Source organism: Dermochelys coriacea, chromosome 10, assembly GCF_009764565.3.
Source record: "Dermochelys coriacea isolate rDerCor1 chromosome 10, rDerCor1.pri.v4, whole genome shotgun sequence".
Classification (NCBI taxonomy): Eukaryota; Metazoa; Chordata; order Testudines; family Dermochelyidae; genus Dermochelys; species Dermochelys coriacea.
In genome coordinates this window covers 30787914-30805078 of record NC_050077.1, presented here as the reverse complement: position 1 = coordinate 30805078, position 17165 = coordinate 30787914, and the positions used below count along the sequence as shown (strand labels likewise).

The 17165-nt window shown below is 57.3% G+C and overlaps 2 protein-coding genes across 2 annotated transcripts in view; both read right to left on the bottom strand.

The window, feature by feature from the left end:
- Positions 1–2857: 2857 nt before the first annotated feature.
- On the bottom strand, positions 2858–10791 carry LOC119862715 (myeloid-associated differentiation marker homolog). The gene is given in 3 exon segments (XM_043493653.1): positions 2858–3822; positions 3859–5687; positions 5689–10791. Coding segments are annotated over 2 exon segments (873 nt in total). The 5' UTR covers positions 6213–10791; the 3' UTR covers positions 2858–3822; positions 3859–5338.
- A 148-nt stretch (positions 10792–10939) lies between these two features.
- Positions 10940–17165, bottom strand: part of SEPTIN12 (septin 12) — a 65657-nt gene continuing 59431 nt past the window's right edge. Inside the window, 6 exon segments of the mRNA XM_038419912.2 lie at positions 10940–12348; positions 12768–12819; positions 15593–15689; positions 15924–15990; positions 15992–16017; positions 16689–16806. Of these exon segments, the coding sequence (XP_038275840.1) occupies positions 12204–12348; positions 12768–12819; positions 15593–15689; positions 15924–15990; positions 15992–16017; positions 16689–16806 (505 nt within the window). The 3' untranslated portion in view covers positions 10940–12203.

The window sequence follows — 17165 nt, the reverse complement described above, 5'->3', positions numbered from 1 at the left end:
GCAATTATTTGTACTGTATTACTAGATGCCACCCATAAATCAGGACCCCGCTGTGTTAGGCGCTGTACGTACAGACTCCCTGCCCCAAAGCTCTTACCATTTAAGTCCAAATGAGGGGCTGGCCAAACTGCAGCTGACAGACTTCCGCAATGTATCCTGCAAGGGCGTGGTGCACATGTAGCATTGCATTCTGGGACTTGTAGTCTTCACAGGCTGCACCTTCATTGTAAGGTTGACGCTCACACATCCTTAAACAATATCCTCTATTTCATGCGAACTAGGTGGGAACCTGCCAACACACACAGTGTACTCAGCATTCCCTTCCTCTCACACTGCAATGGAGAGAACTTCAAGACACTACAGCCCCGACCCATTCCTGGCTCCTCCTTCCTTTGATCTGTACCTCTTTGCACTTTGCCACCTGCCGCCCTTCCAGTGCATTGGCAGCACTTTGCTTTGCTTCCCACACATTGATAAAGAAAGTTGGATTCCGGAAAGCCTGCCTGGGGCTTTTATTACTGGTGTTTGTATCTATTGGCTAGAGCAGGGGTTCTCAGACTTCATTGCACCAAGACTCCCTTCTGACAACAAAAATTACTGGAGGGGGGGAGAGAAGCCTGAGCTGCCCACCTAAACCTTGCTGCCCTTTTCGGGGGGAGCCCGAGCCCCACCACTCTGGGCAGGGGGGCCAAAGCTGAAGCCCAAGGGCTTCAGCCCCAGGCAGGGGGGCTGTAACTTGAATTCTGCCACCCAGGATTGAAGCCCTCGGGCTTGGGCTTCAGACCTGGGCCCAGCAAGTCTAAGCCAGCCCTGGTGACCCCATTAAAATTGGGTCCTGACCCACAGTTTGAGAACCGCTGGGCTAATGCAAGGACTGCTGAACTCTGATCCCAACTTTCCCACTAGCTCCCACCTTGAGCTTGGGCAGGTCATGTCATTCATCTGTGCCTCAGTTTCTCCATCTGATGAATGGGAATTATGCTTCATGAGGATCTGAAAGTAAAGTGCTTTGAGATCCATGGATGACTGCATAGAAATGCAAAGCCAGATCGGTTAGTCCAGTAAAAGCTGCCTACCATTTCAAGGGCACCGTTAGGGTGCCCCTGTGCCTTCCAGAGACACCTACCCGACCTACGCCCTGCTGGACTCTCCCAACCAGACCTCTAGGGAGCTTCCATTCCCAGTATACATAGTATCTCCCCATTAGCATGCCATGCACTCTGGGGACCTGACAGTATCTGCCATGATCTGCAATTTGGAGCCTCTTCCTGGCCCATTGCTGCAGCTCCCAGTCCCAGCTGTTGCTGGAGAAGTCCCACTCCCTACTACTCCCAAGGTCTTGCTCCACCCCCAGGATGTTCTGCTTCACTGCCCCACACAGAAGGGCTGGCTGGGGGCAGGTGACTCCTTGGGACTACCTTAGACTACCCTGGGCAGGTATCGCCCCACACTGGAGTCCAGGTCACGGGGTAATTCAAGTCAGAGCCCCAGCATCTCTCCTAATGGGAGAGCCAATGGATGAGCGACATCTCCCCCGAAGAAGTGAATGCAGGGTCACTGCATTCTTGCCACTGAATTCCAACTCATAGTCATAGAGCATAAGGCCAGAAGGTACCCCCAGATCATCCCATGGGATCTCCTGTCTATCACAAGCAACCAACACCCACTCACTAAACCCAGCAACCGATGGGAAATGAGGGGAACTTGTGACAGCAGCGGCGGGGACAGGGTCTGCAGTTCGGCAGCAAGACCTGATGTCCCTATTTCCCTGAATCGGTCTCCTTTGGGAACAAACACAGAAATCCCTGCATGCTGGGACTCATTGCCATAGATAATTTACAGTTCAGACATCACTAAACCCACCACTCTGCTCAGCCAGACTGAAATGGGAGAATGCCCGTTAGTTGTGATGGCATTAGAGAAACAGGAAGTTTCAGTCTTAGAGCCATTGTTCTGGACGCACTAAGAAGGCAACAATTATAAATTGGCAGTAGCACCAGGAACCTCAGCCAAGAGCAGGATATCTTTGTGCTAAGCACTCTGTGTACTCATAGTGAAAGACAAACCTTGCTTCACAGACCTTACAATGGGAATAAATGAGACAAACAGAGGGTGGGAGAAATCTGGTATTATCCCCAGTTTACAGCTGGTGAATTGAGGCACTGAGAGGTTAAATGACTTGCCCAACATCTCCCAGGATGTCTGTAGCAGAGCCAGGAATTGAACTCAGCCCACTTGAGTACCATAAGCACAACGTCCTCTTTAAAGTGCTGTGGGCCCAGGGATTCCATAACGGCTTGGGTTGAAACACGTGCTCAGACAAAAAACAAAGCAAGACATTAAAACTGTCAGTCCGTGCTAGTAAACTTTATTTACAGTGTGCACCTGACCCCAGAAACAATCAACACACACGTGATGTGCACAGTCTGGGCCGTAAACAGGGCGGGCTGAGTGGAGCAGCTGCTCAGGGTGCAAAGCTAGGGTGGGGATGGAAAAATGTGTCAGAAAAATGACAAAACAAATGATACAGGGCACAAATAGGCTTGCTTGTCCCAGGCCTAGTTACGGCTCCGTACGTGGTAAGTATCCCACTGCGATTGAGCCCTTCCTGTGCATTGCCTGGGATTGCTGGCTTAGTCCATGGCTCGGGACTGTGCTAGCACCTTGAGAATGCTGCAGGCAGGGAAGGGTTTTCCATCCATGGGTTTGCAGTCTTCATGATTTCACTCCAGTAGGCTTGGACAGATATAAAATCAAATGCACTGAAGTTGCTTTTGCCTTAATACCCCCGACTTGAGCAACACACCAGAGTCCAGGTTTAATACCATGCCCCCATCCCCCCAAAGCAGCTCGGATATAATCAGTTTAATCACTAGAGGGGGGATACTCTTTCCTGGGGAAACTTCTGTAACCCTTTCCCCATCATGTTGACTCAGTTTTTCTTGGAAGAGCTGATACCAGCCAAAGGAGAAACCATGGACTGAGACTTCCCCAGCCTCTCTCCAGGTCACAACCCAAAGGTGACCGGGCAAAGGGTACAATACATTAGCTTTGTGTTCTTTTACTGCTTCTTTATGATGGAGAAAGACGCTCTGAAAGGGTTTGTCATTGAAACAAAAAATCTGCTTGTTTTTCACAATTCAATTCAAGTCCTGTCTAGCTTGGAAAGATTCGATGGTGACAGGAGAACTTGCGGAATGATGAGATCGCAAAAGCCAAGAGAGTGAAAGCTGAGTACCTGAGCGGGTGAGATGAAGGACTGTCGAATCAGACTGTTTTGGGGGGGATTGATGGGGGGATGGGGGTGGTTTTCAGGCATATTTGACTCCAATGACAAATTAACATTCTGAAGAAAGGCTGCGTTTGCTGCTAAAGATCAACACACCCAGCCCTTCGCTTCTGCTGTGAGAACTCACACTGTATATCCCTGAGACCTCCACACCCATCAACAAAACCAGGGAGACCAGACATGACAGTCCTGAGATTTCTAAAGTACAAAAGAAGCAGGAAAACTCGCTCTCTTGCTCTCCCTTTATGCAATCATAAAGCAGCCAAAAAAAGAGCAAAAGCTCCATTTAAAAAAATTCCTTTGCGCGTCATCTTTAAGCGTCTGTCCTGGGGAACGAGGACAGCTCGCTCAGGTTTCAGGAGGACTATAAAGCTGGAACATGAAGCTGCCCCTAGAGACAATGCACTGCTTTGGCAGGGGGTGCTCACACTGCGTGCATGCTGATGCACTTTTTGCTTACTGAAAAGGAATGGGAAGAAACACGTGGGTGGATTCACACATAGCTGTGCATAGATTGCTGGCTTAGTCCATGGCTCGGGACTGTGCTAGCACCTTGTGTGTGCTAGCACACACACACAGAGCTTAAAGCCAGGCCCGGTGCCAGCCCCCCTGGTATGACGGCAAGCCTTGCAATGTTATGTATACACATGTACGGGTCTGCACAAATTTTGTTTCATTTTTGCCTTCCAGTTTAGCCCTGTTCTAAATGGTGGCCATCTCCCATCACTGTCAGCAGTACCAAAGCCACAGGCTGCCCTCAGCAAGACGGCTGCCATGTCCCTTTGACACTGCAGGTAAACAAGCGCCTTCAGTTCCCCCAGCAGGAATGGCTACCACCTCCCGTTGCTCCCAGCGGGGAAGAAGCCAAGCTGCCCGCAGGAGTGGGAGTGGCCATGTGAGGGTCAGGCTGGAGAATGTGGAGACCCGGGAATGGGGCTGTGGGGCTGCCAAAGGGAACAGGGAGGGAACGGTGCGGTGCCAGACTGAGGTGGGGTGTGGCTCAGGCGAATGTGAGGAAGTAGAGGGGAGCACGAATGCGGAAGCTGCCTATTAGGTAGGGAGGAGGATAGAATGGCAGTTCCCACGCCCCAGGGATCGGGAGGGGAAGTGGAGGCCCAGCTGAGTAGTGAGAGTGTCTTAAGGGGTCATGTGTTGCAGGTTGGATTTTAGCCCTAATGGGGCTGGTGAGGGGGGAGCTTTCCTGGAAAGGTGAGCCCCTCAGATAGTAGGTCTATGAACACTAGCCTGACTGATCATAAAATAGCCCCATACTCTTGGGGCTGGCCATGCCGATGTCACCCCTTTGCTGTCAGCCATTGCTACCTGCCACGTCCTGCTTGCTGCAGATCCTGGCATGCTCCCTTCCCCGGCTGGTACCCAGCCCTCTAACCACACACCCGTCTGTTTGCATAGCCACAGCCCTTGAAAGTTCATTTCCTGGAGGGAGGGTGGGAGCCCTGGGTGCTGTTTACCTGCCTTCAGACCAGAGTTTGTGGCACAGGAAAGTTTCTCCAAGTCGCAGCAGGTGGCTGCATCATAACACACTAACTAGCCAGAACTCAGTAACCCAGGCTCAGCCCCAGCCCCCTGATGCTCCCTGGGCTTCCAGGGCCCAATTCAACACAGGTTGAAATCAATGCAAAGTCTCCCATTCACTTCAGTGGGCTTTGGATTTGGATCCCCCCCATTCCTGATGTCCCTGCCCTTCTATGGCTCACTCACAGGTTACTGTGCACACGGGCAACAGGCAGCACCTTCTGTCCCTTCCCCTCCCCTACAAACACATCCTGCAAGGAACACTCTGATTCCCTGCAACAGCACATGGGCCCCAGCAGTAGCCACCTGCAGCTCCTGGAGCAGCAGCCAAATCAAATGCACACAGAATCCCCTGGTGCATGGACATGCCAAGAAGGCTAGAATGTGGGGGAAGAAATGCAAAACAGCTCAGGCCAAAGCAGCTCCCCCCTGCGCGATGGGCGGCCCCGGTCCCTTCCTACCACTTCAGTGCTGATGGCTCCCACCGTACCCCCCCAGGTACGCGTGGCTCTGTTAGGCAGTCCTGGTCACGAAGACCATCTTGGAGGAGTACACCAGGTCGACGATGTAGGCAATGAGGTTGAAGAAGGTAAGGAAGGTCACGCCCAGCAGTCTGTTCCAAAAGCAAAGCCTGTCACATGAACTAGGTCTGGGGTTCCCTCTGAAGTTGAAGATAGGCCAGATGATGGCAGCCGTCAGGTACAGGAGCACAGCCAAGGCGTTGTAACCCACCAGGACTTTCTCCAAAGGGAAGGGAATGTAGGTGAGACACCGGCCGATGGTGAGGATGAGGATGAGCAGCGTGACAATGAAGCAGATGCTGTAGACAGCTATGCACCATTGCTGGCCGGGTTCGGTTTTATGGCTTGGGGTCACTCACCAAGGAGAAGATAAGACAAGCAACGTAGGCTTCAAACACCTTCAGGAGGCCAGGGATAGTGCTGAGGAAGCTGCTGCAATCTCCAGGCCTGGCTCGGATCAGTCCAACCTCGATGGTGTAGGCAATGAAACAGACGCAGGACATGGCTGTAGCTGCTGCCTGATAAGCACATTTGCTGCCAGAGCAAGTGTTGGCGATGAAGGTGAAAGGGTATATGATGGAAGAGGTGAAGATCATGAGCACTGCCAGCATGGTGAAGGCGCTGGTGAAGTCATCCCAGGACAGCGGCAGCTTCTCAGAAAAGCCAAACAGCTCCAGCACCACGATCAGAATGGACACCACGAAGCAGAAGCACCAGGTGAACATGCACCAGTCCCCATAGGTTCCTTGGAAGTGGCAAGAAGCAGCCGCCAGACTGAAGGCCATGCAGGACAAGAAGATCTCAAAGAACCGGACAATCCCCACAGGGGTGATCAAGGAGCGGAAATTCAGCTCAATGACTGGCATGATGCCCTGGGCACGAGAGAACCCCAGCAACCTGTGCCAACTGCAGCAACCTCTGCCTCTCAAACTGCAGAGCCAGGTGGGAAGGCAAGAAATTCAGGCACCCTCGCCCATGAAGCTTGGCCCAGGCTGGCATGCACTGGGTGTGAAGGGCTGGAGGGGGTCTGGAAGGCTGTATTGTTAGAACAGAGTGCGCGGTGCCAATCTTGGGCAAAGCCTACCTGCCCAGCTTGCAGCACCACCCAAGTGGAGCACCCGGAAGAGTGGATGCAATTGGAGTTTGCTCTTATCTGGGCAAAGGGGGTGGGCCCCTGGTCCAGGAAGATGGAGCTAGGGAGGAAACACTTAATAAAATGGCCAATTATCCAACGCTCTGTCTGAGCCCAGCCTGGAGTGAGCAGGAGGGTCCCGTTCACAGCACTGTTCCCCGGCTCTCTGCCTGCACTGTGCTGGCTGGTGAAGGGCTTCTTTGGCATTGAGGGGGATGGCTGCATGGCTCGCTCTTGGAGCTGAATTCCAGGTGCCCCTGTGCTCGCTCAGCCTCTCGGCTCAAGGCAGGGCAGCAGCAGAGTAGATCATTAACAAGGGAGCTGGTTAAAGAGCAACTTGTGGTGTCGCTGCAGCTGTCTGGTTCCTGGCAACTCTGTGTAACTAGATCGCCTGCCCCTTCCACTCACACTGTCATGCTCCAAAGCTTCTGTCCACACAGACTCACACCTCACTGAGCCTGCTGCCCCCCGACCCTATGGGGTCCTTAACACCTGGGCGAGGTGCGTGTGTATACGTGTGGGGCTCACAGGGCTGATTCAGATTTCACCCACGCTGGTGTAAATGAGGCACTGCAACGAAGTCAATAGGGCTACACCACTGCACAGCTGGGGCCAGGGAGAATCAGGCCCTAGTACCCGGTAGCACGTGGCAGTGGTACAAGGTGCCATGAGCTCACCATGGCTGCTCACCTCAGTGCTTCCCCCCCACCCCCCCGAGCCGGTTCCCCTGAGCTGGGCTAGCAGCCAGCAGCCCACATGCTTACCTTCTCTTTGTAAAGTAAAGGGGGGTGCATGCCAGGAGGTTCCCACCTGTGCTGATGGGAGGTGGAGACAGGGTGAGGCTGCATGGCCCCCAGAGAATGGGAGGTGCCATCCAGGAATGTGAAGATAGCTGGTGTTCTTTGCAGCTGAATGTGCTTGAGGTTAGAGGTGCTACCAAGCCAGGTCCTGACCCTGCAGCTGGCTCCATGTAGGTGCCAGGGGTTGTGGGTGCAGGAGCGAGGCCCTGGGGTGTGTGTGGCAGGAGGCTGGATGATGCAGTAGCTGTTCCAGGTGAGACTGAGGAGGTTCAGGTGGAGGAGTGGCCCTAGAGGATTCAGCCCTGGAGTGATCCAGACTGAGTTGGTGCTGACTGGCCCCCATTTATCATCCTTGGGAGATCTCTTTGGCTCTCTTCCTCCTGCACTTTCATTGTAGGGCTAGGCCTAGGGCTGCTGGGGATTGCACATCAGGAGCTATTAACCCCTTCTCCCCCACAACTTGTAATCCCATTTAGTAAGAACTAGCAGGATGAGGCCTTTTGCCTCAGCTACCAGACAGAGGCTGTGAGTTGGGCGAGGACCCCATTAATCCTTCAGCAGCAGCTTTGGCCAGAGCTGAGCTGATGGGAGCTGTGCTGAGCTGGGAACGGCTCTTTGCATAATTTAGTGCTTCACGCTCCTTTGGTCTCTGGCCTGAGAACCTGACACGCCAGCCCCTTGCGGGGGAAACAGCCTTTGCTGTAGGAGGCTGCCTTTTGGCGCACTCTGTCTGTGGGTTTGGCTTGCTCCGTGCTACTTGATGAATTTTGTTCCTCACAGCAGAGCATGGTTCTCCTGGCTGCTCCCTGCGTCCCAGTGGAGAAGGGACTTGGAGACAGTTCTTGAGATTGAAGCACAAGCCTGGGTACAGGACTCCTGGGTTCTACCTGCCTGCCCTCCCACCCATCCACATCCCAGCTGGTGCATTATAACATTGCTGGGCTCTGTCAAACACCTGTTGCATTCCACCCCCAGAGGTGGCTGCATTTCACTGCTGGATGAAGGGATTCAGGTAGTGTTTGCACATGCGTTGGTGCGGGCAGTGCTCCAGAATGTGCGAGGTTATTGTGTTTGGGTTCCTGAGGGGTGGAGGGTGGTGAAAGGAGGCAGAGGAGGAGGAGAGCAGTGTGCTCCAGGCACGGGCAGTTGCATGTAAAAATGGCCCCCGATCCTGGGAACTCAGCGCTTGGGTGACCAGCTTGGGCACTTGGGGCCTGGTTTCCAGAGGCAGGGCCATGTGGCTATGGCTCACCTTGCTATCAAGCTGCAGGTAAGGTACTCAGTCCCACTGAAAATCAGGTGCAGGGGGTCACAGGTTGGCATCCCCAAATCAGTGGCTGTGGTATTTCTGGGTGGGAGCTCTCTCTGGCTAGGGGAGATGGAGACAGCTAGTGAGCAGAGGGGCCCCCTGGCTCATAGCACCTCTCCTTACCTGCAGAGCTAGGGCAGACGTGATAAGCAGCGCTAGTCCCCGCCGGCACACTGCTGGTAATGAGGAGCAAGCCAGGTGGGGGCGCAGGCTGGGGCAGGGCCAGATTTCTTCTCTGCTGTTTGCGAATGATTAACAGGTCCTGCCAGAGCCCGTGGAGGCGGGACAGTGCAGTGACTGGAGAGAAAAGGCCGGTGCTACTCCCAGAGCTGGGAATGTGGAGGAATCCAGCTCTGTAAAGGGCCCCACTGCTCTGGATGAAGGGAATGGCAGAATCTAGGCCTGGCTTGTCCCTGTCCCCATATTACCTCCCGCTCGCTAGTGGATTCAGCCTCTGGGAAGAGGTAGCCCCATTTTCCAGATAGAGAATCCAGGTCCAAGGAGGGGACGAAGCCCCTTGCTAAGGTCGCCAAGCCACGGACCGTTGCTTGGTGCCAGACCGGGGCCTGGAGTTTCCTTTCCCCAGTGAGAAAACAAGCTTTGCAGGGGCAGACTTTGCACTGTCCGCGTGTTAACTGGCCTACCAGAATTGCGGGCCAGCCCCACACTGGGATCCAGCCCAGAGCAGGGATTCACCCAAGAATGGTGGTGCAGGGTCTTATGCCCTCCTTCCTGGGGATCTCCTCTAGTCCTGGGGTGATCCCTTGCCACATAGAGCTACAGCCCCTGTTGGAAGCCCAGCCTGTTCCCCAGGGCAGGCAGCACAGTGGCTGGGGCTGGGGCTGGAGAGCCCCTAGCATGCTCCCGGTGACCCTGTGCCACCCTTGTACTCAGGGGGAGCGGCAGGGGCTGGGCTGGTGGGAGCTGGTGTTTTTATGCCCTGGCGACCAGTCTGCAGTATTTTATACTCTCTTTAGCAACCAGTGATGGGCAGTGAAATGGGCCTGCAGCATGAGCAAAGAGGCACGCTGGCAAAGGTGTGGTGGGACCATTTGGAGAGCTCCCAGCAGCACCATTCAGCCCTAGCTCCTGGCCAGCCCTAAACGGGCGGGGGGGTTGGGGTTGAAGGCAGGCTCTGCAGAGCCCCATGGGAGCGTATTAAGAGCTGCCAGGCAATGCAGAGAGCTGCCCTCCTTCCCACCCCTAGACAAACAGGTCCTGCATGGAGCTCTGCATTGCCAGCTTGCATGTATAGCTGGGGCCAGCCGTGCCAGCTGGACAGTACCCACCACAAGGGCTCTGCTCTCACCTGGGGACTCTAGGGCAATTATCCCAGTGCCAATACTTTTGGCCCGCTGCCCTTACAGGTGCATTGGCCCCTGCTGGCAGGAGGTGGGGAGCAGAGCCTTGCAGCCCGAGGGGCCAGCCTGCAAGGGTTGGGTTCGGATTGGGTCTGCTCACTCCTCCTGCCCAGGGGGGTCGGGGAGGCAGCAGCCATGTGTCCCGCTCCTGCCAGCTGCCACCAACTCACTGTGCCAGGTGCCCTGCAGAGTGAGTCTGCTGAGGAGCCAACAGCACCTACAGTGCAGCGGGGGGGTTGGGGGGGTGCTGGCAGGAATGGGGCATGCAGCAGCCTGCTGTGTTGACCCCATGGGCAAGGCGGCTGGAGACGGTTCATGAGCATGTGGTGTGAGGAGCCCCCTCAGGGCTGAGCCCCAAGGACAAGGGGGCAGGGGCAGGGCCAGGTGTGAAAAGGACTCAGCTCACTCTTGGGCTGGCTGGGGTCAGCTGTGCCCAAGCAGACCTCTAGGAGGGTGGGGCTAGGGAGCAGGGTGGGGGAATGGCCCAGGGGAGCTGGCTGGAGGGCCCTGTGGAGAAGGCGGCTGGCAGCGTGGGCCGTTCCAGGCTGGCCAAGGCACTGCCCCAGCTGACCACTGCTGATTCCTCTGTCCCTGTGAGGGGCTGGCTGCAGCCTTCCCTATCGGGCTCGAGGCTCAGTCTCGAGGCACTTGGCCTCTCGGGGAGCTTAGTCTGAAGCCTCAGGCAGAGCACAGCCGGGTTGGGATGGGGGGAGAGGGGACTCTCTGACTGGAAGGAGTCCCAAGAGCCCCGCTGCTCATTCCCTGTCAGTGGCAATGGCTCAAGGCCCCCAGGCCTTTTTAGCCTCTAGCCCCCATCTGGGGAAAGGCCAAGGTCCCAGCGGGGAAGGGGGTCCAAACAGGGATGGGCCAGGCATAGATGCACCAGGCGGCTGCAAGAAGGGGACCCTGGCTGAAGCGCTGTACATGGGGCCAGGGTGGGAACAACTCTGCATGGCCCCCTTCCCTGTGGGGGGATGAACAGGCACCAGGCCAAGGTTGCAGGGAGATCTTTAATGGGTGACCAGAGCCTCCAGCGAGAGAATGAGCCCCAGCCCCAGCTGTACAGAGGAGAGTAAATGGCCAAGCACCGCCCTGCGGGCTGGGGGGATTCCCCAGTGATACCTCTCGCTCCTCCCGCTGCCTGGAGCTCAGCACCAGCCCTGGGCCTCCCACCAATGCCTCTCCCCCTGGCTGGGGCAGCCTGCATCCATCTTCCCACCCCCCTTCCCCCAACTTTTCCCAGCCCACGTGTAGTTTGAACACACAGTGCTGGTGACTCTGCCCAACGGGCAGTCGGTTGGGCCTCCGTCCTCCTCTGCTATTCCCCAAACCTTAGCACAGCCCATCCCATCTTTTCCCTAATCCTGTGGGGTAGCAACAGGCTCTAGCCCTCTGTAGGATGGGTCAGAGCCCCTAGAGGAATTCCACAGGGCTGTCCCCTAAGGGCATAGGAGAGGCTGGCTGGCTGGCTGGCTGGGTACCTCCATCTCCCAGAGCTTTGCTCATCCCCCAGCACAAAGGGCTGGCTCTGCCTCCCGAGCCCCAGGGCTCCCTCTACCCCACAGCAGGAAGGACTAGCTCTGCCTCTCTCACCCCAGGCTCCCTCTGCCCCACAGCATGCGGGGCAGTGTTCTACTCCAGTACCCCCTCGTTGCGGGATACAGGCGCAGGGACTCCCGAAGGAGCTGGAGGCTCAGGGCAGCAGCCCATGTAGGGAAGATCAGGAGGGGAGGCTGTTCTCAGCAGCGCAGTCCTGAGGCTGCCCGAGTCCTGGGGGCAACGGCATGAGCTGGGAAAGGCCCTGTGCCAACACACCTTCCTGTGGGTGCGTCACAGGGGTTCAGGCCCACTGGCTCCAGACTGTGCCTCTTTGGTAGGGCAGGGCTCCCTCCAGAACTGGGGCATGCTTGTCGGGGAGCAGAGGTGCAGGGGGTGCGTGTGCCAGGAACCTACGAGCGCCATGCAAAGTCGCCAAGGTGGACGGGTGTGGGGAAAGCAGGAGGAACGGATGGGGAGCAGTGGGGGCCCTTGAGGCAGCACCTGGCATGGCCCCCCAGGAGTTGCTCCTTGCTTAAGGCTGTTGCACGGCCAGAAGATGTTGGTGCAGGCTGAGTCGGTGTCTGGCCCAGCACTAGGGCACTTGAGCAGGGCAGTGAGAACAGAGGAGCTCTGTCCAGTGGGTGGGGATCTCATCTCCTCCCCCCTCAGCCAGTCTGTGGGCGCTGTCTGGGAGGAGGACGCCCTGCTCTCACTGCTCAGAGGTTGCTCTCCACCTCATCCTTCCCCAGCAGCCCGTTGACGGGGCTCAGCGCCAGCCGGTTGCTCTCGTTGAGCCGCTGCATGCGGTAACTCTCATAATGCACATTGTGGGTGATGTCCTTGAGATCCTGCAGGTGGGAACTGGGGCGGGTGGAAAGTGAGAGGTAGGGGGTAAAGGGGCAGGAAGGACAACTCTAGCCAGGCCCTAGGCCCTGCAGCCAGAGGCCCCCAAATAGGCTAAGTTTGTGCTTTAAAAGCCATCCCACTATGAGGAGCTCCAGCCCCCTCCCTCTCCCTCCAGTAGCACCACCCCCTCTGCCAGTCCCCCGAGGGCTGCCCTCACTGTCCCATGGCTTCCCCTCCAGGACCCCAGCCCAATCCTGCACTCCCCGCTGAGTGACCCAACTCCAACGGCTTTCCCTGGTAGCGGAGGGTGCTGAGCCCCGCACAGGGATGGGCTCCCAGCCGGGGCCAAGCCCTCCCCAACCCCACCCTGCATGCCTGGGGCTGTACCCCTCTCCCTGTGCGTTAGAGGGGGTGGGCCCAGCCAGGCATCTCACCGGATGAGCAGGTCTCGGAGCAGGGGGAATTCGCAGTGCGCTGGGTTCTCCACTGAAAAACAAGACACAGACTATCTGTAGACCCTTCCACCCCGGTGGAGAACGGGAGCGACTCGGATGCCTAAGGAATGCATTCAAAGCCACCCTGATCAGAGCAGCACCCCATGTCCTGCCACCATCCCATCCCCTGCCTTGTCTTTTAACTGCATCTTGTCCGCTCTGTCCTTTACTGGGACACTAGATCGTGCCCTCGGAGGAACCTAGGAGCCCTTCACTCCTGCTGCGGAGCTGCAAGGAGGCAGGTGGTCACTAGGGGGCAGCAGGCTCCTATGTATGTGCACTGGGGTGGGGGTGAGGGTGGAGGAGGGTGGGAAGGCAGGGGCAACATCCAGGCAGCTGCAATCTCAACAGAACAGCAGCATCCCTGTGTTCAAAAGAGCAGCCCAACTCCAGGGTGCCGCGTCCAGGCAGCGGCCAAAGCATGATGCTCCATGAGGCCTGCCCGGATGGACTGGACACAGCAACGGGACTCCAACAAGCACTGCAGGGGGACCCAGGAACAGCCCTGGTTTGCACGTCTCTGTTGGGGATCTAGTCATGGCTGAGGGTTGCACGTGTGTTCGTACGTGGAGGCATGTGTCTGTGGGGCTGCTCCCGGGGGTAGCTATGTGTCCAGTGGTGTTCAGAGACTTTGCATGTGCAGTGAGAGTCTGGGTATGTGAGTGACAGGGAGCACTCACCATGCGTGCACGTACATGGGGCCGGGGTGGGAGCCCTGCGATAATACAAATACACAGTAGCACACGTATGATGGCTGCACGTGGGTATACAGGCTTGGAATGCCCGCTGACAAACACCTGCCAGGGAGGGGCTACGTTTACTTGGTCCTGCCTCAGCGCAGGGGGCTGGACTAATCGGCCACTCGAGGTCCCTTCCAGCCCACGTCTGTCATATTACGTGTGTCCCCCGGCTCAGTTCCTCAGTTCTAACACAGCGCGTGCTTAGGGGTTCATGTGTTGGTGTGTCAGCCTGGCTTTGCATGGGTGTGGGAGCGCCAGGCCAGCTCCCCCCTCCAGCCGTGCCAGTCCCCTCCATGCACGGCGAGACGCTGGCAAGCTCTCCCTCTGGCACGGAGCAGCAGCAGGGAGCCTTCAGCCAGCGTTCTGATGGGTTACCTGGCAGCGCCCTGGCCGCACGGTTCCAGCTGCCTTTGATAAACGAAGAGGCCCTTGGTAACGCACGCCAGAGAAGCTCTTTCCAGGCCCCAGCTGACCCCCAGCACCAGCCAGGCGCAGGTGCAAGGGCTCACAAGGGGAAAGGGCTTGAGGCTACAGCAACTGCTTGGGATGAGGGGGGAGGACGGGTGGTCCCGTTGCTCAGAATGCAGGAGCACAGGCATGGCAGAGCACCACAGCGTCCCTGCCTGGGGATGAGGCTCATGGACCCCAGCACACACTACACACACAGTGCTGGAGGGTGGCGGAAAGTTAAGGGCCGTCTGGCAGATATAACGGGCTACGTTCCACGTTGGCGTTATTCTGACTAGTTCAGGAGGCTGCCCCCAGGGTGACCCGAGTGCAGCGTATGTCCTGTCTGTGCTGACTGCGAGAGATGGGCTTGGTGCTGCACACGCTTCACCCCAGCTCTGCCAACAGGCTCTCAGCAGAGACTGCGATCTCTGGTGCCCAAGGAGCAGCACAGCTCCAGAGTGGAGTGGGCAGGGCCCAGACAGGCTCCAGCTGCCCCAGCTCCCCACTGGGCCCCTCTGCATCCTGCGGGTCTCTTGGGGCGGAGCTCCCAGCTGCACTGCCTGCATCAGTGCTCAGGGGATGGCTGGCTTGGGAGGATACCTGCTTGCTGCACTTCCCTGGGTGCGGGCAGAGGCCCCGCATGTCAGGTTTATTGCAGCCCAGGTGTGATGCTGGGAGGGGCGCTTGCTGCAGGTGCCAGGTATCACAGCAGCCTGGCAGATCGCTGGGAGCGAGAGGTGAAGGCAGTGGCGCAATCACAGCTGCATCCCACAGATGCTGGGCCGCGTTACAGGAGTGGAAGGGGGCTCAGCACAGGAGAGTTCCTAGAGCAAGCGCGGAGTGTCGGAGCTCTGGGGAGGGTCCCAGCCGCTTGGCACTCTGCCCACTGCCCCAACACTCACACACACAGGCCCCAGGATGGGGGCTGAAGGGCCTGACTAGGGATGTATGGGCAGGATGGGCCAATCTGAACCTTTGCCCCACTCTAATAAATTTGGGCACCTTTCCTTAAGCCTCATACACTCCTTCTGCCCCAATGCCAGCTTCAGGGGTCAGGGCAGGACCAGAAACCCTCAATACCAAGAGCCAGGCTTGTTGCTGCTGAGTGCCTCTACCTGAGCCCTTGCTTACCGCTGGGTCGCAGCCTACTCTCACGGCCAAAGGAAACCTTCTGGCATGGAGGAGGAGCTGGCCTGGAAAGGCGGCCCGTTCAGTGGGCCTGGGAAGGAGCTGGGAGGACAGCTGGAGCTGGCTTTGGACACAAGGGCACCATTGGGCATAGGGCTCCAGAAGCCTGCTCAAAACAGCAGGGGCTGGGAGTGCAGATGCAAGAGGAGCGATATGCTGGAGAACCCAACTTCACCAGGGTGTAACCAGGTCCCTGGCTGGGTCGCATCTGCGAGAGGCAGTGGATCTACCAGCCCAAGGCTCAGGAGCCCTCCAAACCCTCCGTCCACAGACCAGCCACGACAGCGGGACAGAACCAGTGTTAGCGGGGGTCCACTGGGAACTGGGAGACATGATCCATCTCAATGCTAGGAGCTGCGCCCCACCCATGTTCGAGGGTCCCATTACCTTCAATGATCCCCCACTTGGTCTTGCGGCCCAGGACCCTCTTCCCGTTCACCTGATGCTCCTTGTCTGCTCCAACCACTGCGAAGGGGATTTTGTCCTGGATGGGAAGAGGGGGCAGAGTCAGTGTAGAACTGGGACAGGCCCACCTCTCCAATCAGTGAGCCCTGGCACTGCCACTCAGGGGCAGGCTCCCTCCTCAGCGCTGCTGTCACTGCCCAGCACAGCTGCCCGGCTGCCTGTCCCAGCCAAAGAGGGACACAGAGTACCCCACCGCAGCCAATCACCACCCAGCTCAGCTCTTCCCCCCCATACGCAGCCTCCCAGCACTCACGCGAATTTTATTATTCAATATCCTGTCGTCTGGGTTGTCATCAAAATCCTCCTGGGGATAGACGCTGTGCCGGGGCCTTCACGTCCTTCTGGATCTGCCGGAGACAGCGCCTGTGAAATTGCTCTTGATAGCAATGGAGTTGGCTTACCGTTCATCCTAAAGCCCTCATGAGAGCATAGAATCTCTCCTACCACTGAAAATGTGGCCACCTCTGGGGTGGTGGGAACTTGTTAACAGCATGCAGCAACACTACCTATGTGTCTTAGAACCCTGTATCCAATTTGACGTCGCATGGGGGGATTTCAGTGGTCAGGGGTGTCATTGCAGGAGGCTGATATTTGGCTGGGACACTCAGGTTAAACCCCTTACCGTTCGGGTGTCAGATGCCGTGACCATGAGCTGCTGCCTCCCTCCTGCTTTCCTCTCTGTCCCTGATGTGCCTCTCTCAGACTGTGGGGAGAAGAGACACATAAGACGCCTCTGTCTTACCGCAAGAGGCCCGTGGGCTTTTGGGTTGCCCTGGCCCTATTGGAGACCACCCAGTTGTTTGAGGCAATCTAACCCAGGCCGGCCCTCGGTGCTGTGGTCCTGGCCAGTCCCTTTAACATTGCTCAGCCCCCAACCCACCCTGAGAGGCACCTCAAGCCATGCTGCCTATGCCCAGCCTTGCCCCAAGGGCTCTGGGGTTCCTGTGCACAGCTGTGCTGGCCTGCCCTCCTCCTAGGGGAGGTAAGAGCTCCATCTCTCCCTTACAAGGCCCCTCACCCTTTGCTTGAACTCGGCCCGTTCCTCCAGGGTCAGGGTATCCGCCTTGGCGATCACTGGCACCATGTTGACAATCTTACTCAGCCGCCTCATGAACTCCAGATCCAAGGGACGCAGCCTGGGAGGGAAAGCCCTGGCTGTTCAGCATGGCCAGAGGGGGGCACTGGCGCAACAAGATTGGAGACGCTCCATGCTCAGGCTGCTTTCCCCACCTCCCCCCGGACATGGGCCCCACCCTGGCGGACTGGGGCAGAGACGGCCAGCCACTGTCCTCAGACCAGTGGCACCACCAGGTATCCAGAGCAGAGAGGCCAATGGGAATGAAGAGCCAAGGCCTCCAGTGACTGATAGCAGCAGCAGCAAGGTGAGTTCACCCACACAGCCCTAGCAGTGGGGCTGACCCAGAGAGGCCCGTTGAGGTGGGCAGCAGGAGGCCAGCCGGAACGTGGACTCTCCTTCACTAGGAACTGGCCAAAG